The sequence below is a fragment of the Belonocnema kinseyi genome, chromosome 9 (assembly GCF_010883055.1).
Source record: "Belonocnema kinseyi isolate 2016_QV_RU_SX_M_011 chromosome 9, B_treatae_v1, whole genome shotgun sequence".
Taxonomy (NCBI): domain Eukaryota; kingdom Metazoa; phylum Arthropoda; class Insecta; order Hymenoptera; family Cynipidae; genus Belonocnema; species Belonocnema kinseyi.
In genome coordinates this window covers 98,428,463-98,437,562 of record NC_046665.1, presented here as the reverse complement: position 1 = coordinate 98,437,562, position 9,100 = coordinate 98,428,463, and the positions used below count along the sequence as shown (strand labels likewise).

At 21.4% G+C, this 9,100-nt stretch overlaps 1 protein-coding gene across 2 annotated transcripts in view; it reads right to left on the bottom strand.

The window, feature by feature from the left end:
• LOC117180004 (activating signal cointegrator 1 complex subunit 1-like) overlaps nt 1-9,100 on the bottom strand; it is a 24,816-nt gene that overhangs the window by 5,551 nt on the left and 10,165 nt on the right. For both annotated transcript variants that reach the window (XM_033372276.1, XM_033372275.1), the window contains exons 4-5: nt 7,735-8,053; nt 1,464-1,627 (exon numbers count right to left, since the gene is read on the bottom strand). In XM_033372276.1, the coding sequence (XP_033228167.1) occupies nt 1,464-1,627; nt 7,735-8,053 (483 nt within the window). The remainder of the gene's footprint in view (nt 1-1,463; nt 1,628-7,734; nt 8,054-9,100) is intronic.

The following is a 9,100-nucleotide window of genomic DNA, read 5'->3' as shown; positions in this document are numbered from 1 at the left end:
ATTTCTTATTTTTAGTTAGAAATTTAAATATTTCGGTTAAATATTCAACTTCTTGGTTGAAAGGTAAACTATTTTCTCAAATCTTTATTTTTTGTTTAAAGAATCTTATTCTCGGGTTAAAAATTCAACTGTTTAATAGAAAATTCGTATTTTTGGCTTGAAAATTCGACAATATTCAAATTCATTTGTGAAAGTATTTAGTTGAAAATTCATATAATTTGTTGAAAATTCGTCTTTTTTATAGTAAATTCAATTATTTCTTAGTGTTTTGTTAAATATTGGTATTTTCTGGTAAAAAAATTTAAGTATTTCGTTGAAATTTTTTCTTTTTTATTTATATTCAACTGTTTTTTTTATTAAAATTAAAATCTTTTCTGGTTTAGATATCAACTATTACATTTTTTTGTTTGAAAATTAAAATTTTCAGGTTGAAAATTCAACCTTTTTGTAGAAAATTTATCAGTTAAGCTTAAAAATTCAAAAGTTTAGTTAAAAAATCAACTGTTTTGTAGAAAATTCGTGTAATTTTTAATGAAAATGAATTGTCTTAAATGAAAATTTAAATATTCTATTTTTGGTTGAAAATTTATTTTTCTAGTTAAAATTCAACTGTTTTATAGAAAATTCATTGTTTTTTGTTTGGAAATTCCACAGTTTGGTACACAATTAAACTATTTTGAAAATTAATTTTCAATTTTTAATTAGTTTAAAATTTTTACTATTTAGTCATAATTGCTAAGAAACAAAAAAATATATATATATAAATTAAAAATGAATAAAATATACTTTTGAATAAAATGGCATCCATTTATCAAAGTATTTATTTGGAAATTTATATAAATTATTGAAAATTCGTATTTTTTTGTAAAAAATCCAAGTCGTTTTTGTTAATAAATGAAATATTTTGTTAAAAATTAATCTTCTTGGTTGAAAAATCAATTATTTATAAGAAAATAAATGTATTTCGTTTAATTTTTTTTCTTTTGTTTATATTCAACTGTTCTTTGTTTAAAATAAAAATCTTTTCTTTTGTCGAGAATTTCTCTGTTTAGCTTGAAAATCCAAAAGTTTGGTAAAAAATGCAAATATTTTGTAGGAAATTCCTGAAATTTTTTAATTAAAATTATTCCTTTTTTAAATAAAATTTAGCTATTACATTTTCAGTTAAAAATTATTTTTCTTCTAGTTATAAATATAACTTTTTGGTTGAAAATTTAACTATTTAGTTAAAAATTCAACATTTTGAACGGTTTTCAATCAGCCATTGAGACCATTTTTACCCAATTAGCAAAGAAATTCAAAAATTGCCGACAATTATGAGGAAATATTGACTTTAATTTTATTTTTTCGATATAGTAGCAAAAATAGTCTCATCACTAAAAAAAGAGGAAAACAGCATTTGAAAAAATTATTTATTTTTGAAATTTCTGAAAAAAACTGTTAATTTTTTGTCATATATTTACCCTCTTCAACAAAATAGTCCACAATTCTTTCAGATAAATCCTGAAGGTATCCATCTTTATCAACAATTATTGCGTAAAGAACATTTACTTCAGCAGGATCGTCATTCATACACTCGATTCCTCTTACTTCGATATTTATAGGTCCATTCTCCTTTAAAAAAGGCCTGCAAAATTTCAATTTCGTATCAATATTTTATTTTTCATTTAGAATTTAAATCCAATAACTATATAACAGGGTTTCTATCCTGTTTGAAAAACCTGGAAATACCAATTAAATTTAAATTAAATTAAAAAATTTTTTTTCTTAGTTTTGAAACTAATTTTTCTAACTGAAAATTTGACTATTCTATTGTTAAATTTTCTACCAAATTGTTTAATTTCCGAAACGCAATTATGCATTTTTTAAGAAACAGTTAAATTTAACTTCAAATATTGGAATTTTATACCAAATTGTGAAATTTTCCATAAAACAGTTGAATTTTCAACCCGAGAATCAGAATTTTCAACAAAAAAGTTAATTTTGAACTAATTAATTAAATCTTGAACAAGATAGTTGAAGTTTAGGTTAAAAAATTCATTTATAACAAAAAAAAAACGAATTTCCAACTAAAATTATGAATCTTCAACCAAAAAATGAAGTTTTAATAAAATATTTCAACTTTTAAACAAGCAGTTTAATGTTTCACCATCACAATTAAATTTTTAACGAAAAATATAATAGTTGATATTTCAACTAAAACAGATTAATTTTTAATCAAAAAGTTGCATTTTTAATCAAAAAATTGATTCTCTAACAAAACTGACGAATTTTTTTGACAAAATATGTAGATTTTCAAACCAAATTGTAGTATTTTCAAGCAAAAAATATGAATTTTCTATAAAACCGTTGGATATTCAACCCGAAAATAAGAATTTTTAAACAAAAAAATAATTTGGAACTAATTAATTGAATTTTCAACATCATAGCTCTACTTTCAGTTTTAAAAAATTCATAAAAAACACTAAAAAAGAACAAATTTTCAAATAAAATTAAGAATCTTGAACCAAAAAATGAAAAGAAAAATTTTCAACCAAAAAGTTAATTTGGAAATAATTATTTAAAATTTTCAACAACATAGTTCAACTTTCAGTTTAAAAAAATTCATTCAAAGAAAAAACTAAAAGAGAACGAATTTTCAACTAAAATTATGAATCTTGAACCAAAAAATAAAAAGAAAAATGTTCACCCAAATATTTAATTTGGAACTAATTAATTGAATTTTTAACAACATAGTACAACTATCAGTTTAAAAAATGCATTAAAATAATAAAAAAGAACGAATTTTCAACTGAAATTATGAATCTTGCACCAAAAAATGAAGTTTTAAAAAAGTATTTCAACGAAAAATGTAATAGTTGATATTTCAACTAGAACAGATTAATTTTTAATCAAAAAGTTACATTTTCAATTAAAAAAATCAGTTCTCTAACAAAACTGACGAATTTTTTTACAAAATACGTACATTTTCAAACAAATAGTTAAATTTTGCACCAAATTGTTTAATTTTCGAACCGAAATTATGCTTTTTTTAAGAAACAGTTACATTTTGTATCAAATATTAGAATTTTATACCAAATTGTAGTATTTTCAAGCAAAAAATAGGAATTTTCTATAAAACCGTTGAATATTCAACCCGACAATAAGAATTTTTAAACAAAAAAATAATTTGGAACTAATTAATTGAATTTTCAACATCATAGCTCTACTTTCAGTTTTAAAAAATTCATAAAAAATACTAAAAAAGAACAAATTTTCAAATAAAATTAAGAATCTTGAACCAAAAAATGAAAAGAAAAATTTTCAACCAAAAAGTTAATTTGGAAATAATTATTAAAAATTTTCAACAACATAGTTCAACTTTCAGTTTAAAAAAATTCATTCAAAGAAAAAACTAAAAAGGAACGAATTTTCAACTAAAATTATGAATCTTGAACCAAAAAATAAAAAGAAAAATGTTCACCCAAATATTTAATTTGGAACTAATTAATTGAATTTTTAACAACATAGTACAACTTTCAGTTTAAAAAATGCATTAAAATAATAAAAAAGAACGAATTTTCTAATGAAATTATGAATCTTGCACCAAAAAATGAAGTTTTAAAAAAGTATTTCAACGAAAAATGTAATAGTTGATATTTCAACTAAAACAGATTAATTTTTAATCAAAAAGTTACATTTTCAATTAAAAAAATGGGTTCTCTAACAAAACTGACGAATTTTTTTACAAAATACGTACATTTTCAAACAAATAGTTAAATTTTGCACCAAATTGTTTAATTTTCGAACCGAAATTATGCATTTTTTAAGAAACAGTTACATTTTGTATCAAATATTAGAATTTTATACCAAATTGTAGTATTTTCAAGCAAAAAATAGGAATTTTCTATAATACCGTTGAATATTCAACCCGAAAATAAGAATTTTTAAACAAAAAAATAATTTGGAACTAATTAATTGAATTTTCAACAGCATAGTTCTACTTTCAGTTTTAAAAAATTCATTAGGAAAAAATAAAAAAGAACGAATTTTCAACTAAAATTATGAATTTTTAACCAAAAATGAAGTTTAAGAAAAGAATAAATGTAATAGCTGATATTTCAACTAAAGCAGATTAATTTTTAATCAAAAAGGCGCATTTTTAATAAAAAAAATTGGTTCTATAATAAACTGACGATTTTTTTACAAAATACGTAAATTTTCAAACAAATAGTTAAATTTTGTATCAAATTGTTTAATTTTCGAACCGCAAAATGTTTAATTTGCGAACCGCAAATACAAATTTTCTAAGAAACAGTTAATGCAACTTTCAGTTTAAAAAAATAATTTATAATAATCAAACAAAAAAACCAATTATTAAAGAAAATAATGAATTTTCAACCGAAAAATGAAGTTTTAAGAAAGTAGTTCAATTTTCATCCAAGGAGTTGAATATGTGACCTAAAAATATCAATTAGAAAAAAAATAATAATATTTAAACTTTCAGTAAAAATACATTTTAATGAAAAATAAAAAAACAGTTGAATTTAACCAGCAAAGATGAATTTTTGATAACAGACTGAAATCTTCAACTAAAACAGAGTAATTTTCAACCAGTTGCATTTATAGATGCAATTTTTTTTTAATTTTTAAAAATATAATTAAATTTTTAACAGAATAATTTAACTTTTAACCCAATAGTTAATTTTCGACCAAAAATTTAAATTTGCAGCCAAAAACAGTTGAATTTTCAATCCGAAAATTTTCCAACCAAATAGTTTAATTTTCTGCCAAATTGTTGAATTTTTAACAAAAAATAATTCATTTTTAACAAAGCAGATTAATTTTCGACCAAAAAAGATTGAATCTCAACCAAAAAGATAAATTTTCAACTTAAAAGGAACAATTTTCAATTAAAAATTTTTTTTTCAACTAATAATGAGATTTCAGTTAAAAAATTTAATTCTCAACCAAAAAGAAAACGAATTTTCAGGAAGTTCAAATCAACCAAATACGGCGAATTTTCCTATAAAATGTATAAATTCGGTAAAAAAAACAGTTGAATTTTCGTATAACAAAATTAATTTTTGTTAAAAAAAATGAACATTCAACAAATTGTATGATTTGTCAACCTAGTTTTCGAATTTTAAAGTCAAAAAGACTAAATATTTAGAATACAATTGAATTTTTAATCCGAAAATATGCTCAACCAAATAGTTTAGCTTTCTACCAATTTATTCAACTCATGTTTAAAATGTTCTTTTTTTGTTGAATGTTTTTGATTAAAAATTAAAATATTTTTTGTTGAAATATCAACTACTTAATATTTTGTTCAGAATTAATATTTTTGAAATGAAAATTTAGTTACTTGTTTGAAACTTAAACTGTTTTGTAACAATTTTTTTTGAAGATTCATAATTTGAATTGAAAATTCATCTCATTTGTTATAATTATTATTATTATTAAATATTCGTTTTTTCTTTTGGTAGAAAAAGATCCTTTTGTTTGAAAATTCAATTATTTTAGTTAAATATTCATAATTTTAGTTGAAAATTCATATTTTTCCTTTAAAATTCAACTAATGCAGTTAAAGATTCATAATTTTAGTTAAAAATTCAACACCCTATGTGAAAATATAACTTTTTTTCTTAAATTAGTCCTTTTTTGGGGGGAAAATAAATTTTTTAAACTGCAAATTGAATTATATTTTTTTTAGAAAAATCGTATTTTTTGTCAAAAATTAATTTTCTTGTTGGGAAATTCAAGTATTCTAGTTAAACATAATAATGAAAATGTATTATTAATTGAATATTAATATGAATATTAATAATTTGAAATAATAATAATTTTAATTTAAAATATTCATAATTGTAGTTAAAAAGTCATCTTTTTGGATGAAAATAAAAGTACATGGTTAAAATTTTAATCTTTTACTAAAAGTTCAGTTCTTTAGTGGAATAATTATTTTTTGCGAAAAATTAATTTCTTTAACTGAAAAATTAGAAAAAAATTTTAAATTATTAATTAATTAAAAAATTAATCTGTCTTGTTGAAATTTTATTATTTATAATTGAATTCGAGTAGAAACATTGTATAATTTTTTAAAATAAATTAAAATCAGTTAGTTTAAACAAATTTCTTCAACTTTTAACCAAGTCATTGAATTTTCCAAAAAAGGTAAATGATGAATAAAAAATTTAATAGGTGATATTTCAACTAAAAAGTATTTTAATTTTATACAACAGAAAATTTATATAATTAAAAAAGATGACTTTTTAATAAACTAGTAGATTTTTTAACAAAATTGTTATATTTACGAGCCAAGAAAAAAAGTTTTTTAAACAAAAGAAAATAATTTTACTGCCAAATTTCACACCTTGGCTTGTAAATTCAAAACAAAAAATGTATAAGTCAATATTTCCACTAAAAAAAGATCTTACTTTTAAATCAAACACTATTTCATAAAAAATACAACTTTTCAGCAAAATAGTAAATTTTTCAATCCAATTAATGAATTCTCGAGCCAAAAAGATCATTTTTCTACAAAAAAACTCGATTTTTGACCAAAATCGTTGAATTTTCAACCCAAAAATGTAAATTTTTGAGACAGTAGTTACACTTTTAACCAAATAGTTGATTTTTCTATGAAAATAATAGAATCTTGGATACAAAAAGACAAATTTTCAACAAAAAAGTTGACTTTTTAAGTCAAACGGACGAATCCGACACAAAAAATTTCAATTTTCAACCCGGATTGTTCAAATTTTAAACATGTTATTAAATTTTCAACGAGAAAAGCTAAATTCTCAATAAAAAATGTAATAGTTGATATTTTAAATTAAAAATTTAACTGTTTAAGAATGTTTTTGTTATGAAATTATATTGAACTATTCCATTTTTTGTTAATAATGACCTTATTTAGTTATAAATATATCATTAAAAATTAGCCTTATTTAGTCGAAAATTTACATTTTTTCAGGAAAAATCTTTTCTTTTTTTTTAGTGGCAATTAATATTCTCATTTGAAAATTCATCTTTATAGTTGAAAATTTATGTACTCCAGATAAATATTTATCATTTTAGATAAAAATTCTTCTTTTTGGCCGAAAATAAAACAACTTCATTGAAAGTTTTGCTATTGTATTAAAAATTCATTTCTTTAGTTAAATAATTTTTTTGTGAAAAATTAATTTCTTATCTGAAAACTTAACTCTTCCATTTTAGGTTGAAAACTGATCCTTTTAATCCAAAATTTAACTATTTGGATGGAAACTGATTTTTCCTGTTGTCGAAAATTCAACTATTCGGTTAAAAATGAATCTCTCTTGTTTAAAATGCAATATTTTAAATTGAAAAATTAATTTTACCTAAATATGCACTGCATTTTAGGTATAAAAAAAAAAATCGGTTTCAATTATTATCTAAATTTATGGTCTTTGGAGACAAATTCCAGTAATTATTAATTATGTTTGGATATTATTTAATTAATTTATTAATAAATGGTGCTAATATATTTAGAAATAATTCTAATATAATTCCTAGAGCTCGGGGAAAAATTATTTCTAATAAACTCACGAAAGTCGATTGTTTTAAAAAATGCGAAATATTTTAATAGCTCCATACTCTGAAAAATTATACCTGTAAAAAATTTGATACCTAAAAGAAAACCTTAAACTATAAAGGAATGTTTTTCTTCAGGATTTAAATAGACATCCTGTATAATGAAAAAAATAAATAAATAAATTTCCAACTTACTTGATAATATCTTCTCTACAAGCGAGCAATTTTTTTGCCGCCAATTTTCGTTCTTCGTTGTCCAATAATTTCAAAACATCGAGAGTAAGATGCAATTTTTTATCTGTTTGAAAAATCGACTCATTTACACCCCTTGCTCCTTTCGCAGTTTTATTCAAAACCTCGGATTTAAATTGATTGAAACCTCTAATTATATTATCCTTATTCATTGGTATTGAAAGGAAGTGGGTGAACGGCATTTTTTTTCTGGATGTTTCGACCAGTAAGTCAATTCTGTTTCTAGCGGACAGAATTTTTCTGCGATCAGCACCAATAATTACTGGAAAATTTAAACTAACTAAAGAGCCCGAATAAAATTAAGATTGAATAAAAATTTCAATTAGAAAACAGCGAACAGTTTTCCTCTTACAATCCAAATTATCATCATTATTATTATACCAGATTATTATCATACTTCTTGATTGAAAACAGTTTTGTTGAAATTTTATCTTTTTGTATTGAAAATACAACAATTGAATTAATAAAAAAGATTGTCTTGACTCAATTGCTACTGTTTGGTTAAAAATGAATTTGTTTCGGCAGGAAATTGGTATTTGCGACTCACAAATGAAACATTTTGGTAGAAAATTTAACTAATTGGTTAATAATTTTTTAAATGCAACGGGTTGAAAATTATTCTGTTTTAGTTGAAGATTCCAGTTTTTTGTTAAAAATTCATCTTTGCTGGTTAAATTCAACTGTTTTTTATTTTTAATTAAAATGTATTTTTATTGAAAGATCAAATATTATCATTTTTTCAAATTGATCTTTATAAGTTTTCAATCTTTTCAACTCTTCGAATGAAAATTGAACTACTATGTCAAAACTTCATTTTTTGGTTGAAGATTCATAATTTTAGTTAAAAATTAGGTTTTTGTTTGCTTGTTCTAAATTAATGTCTTTTAACTTAAAGTGGTGTGAAATTCCCATATTTAGTACAAAATTGAACTCTTTCTTAGAAAATTCGTATTTGTGATTTGAAAATTAAACAATTTGATACCAAATTTAACTATTTGTTTGAAAATTTACGTATTTTGTAAAAAAAATGAGTCAGTTTTGTTAGAGAACAAATTTTTTGATTAAAAATCCAACTTTTTGATAAAAAATTAATCTGTTTTAGTTGAAATATTAACTATTACATTTTTCGTTGAAAATTTAACTGTTTCGATTAAATATTCAACTCCTTGTTTCAAGGCTAAAATACTTTTTCTAAACTTCATTTTTTGTTTGAACATTCATAATCATAATTTTAGTTGAAAATTCGTTCTTTTTTAGTTTTTTTATTTAAATGAATTTTTTTAAACTAATGGTTAAACTATATTGTTGA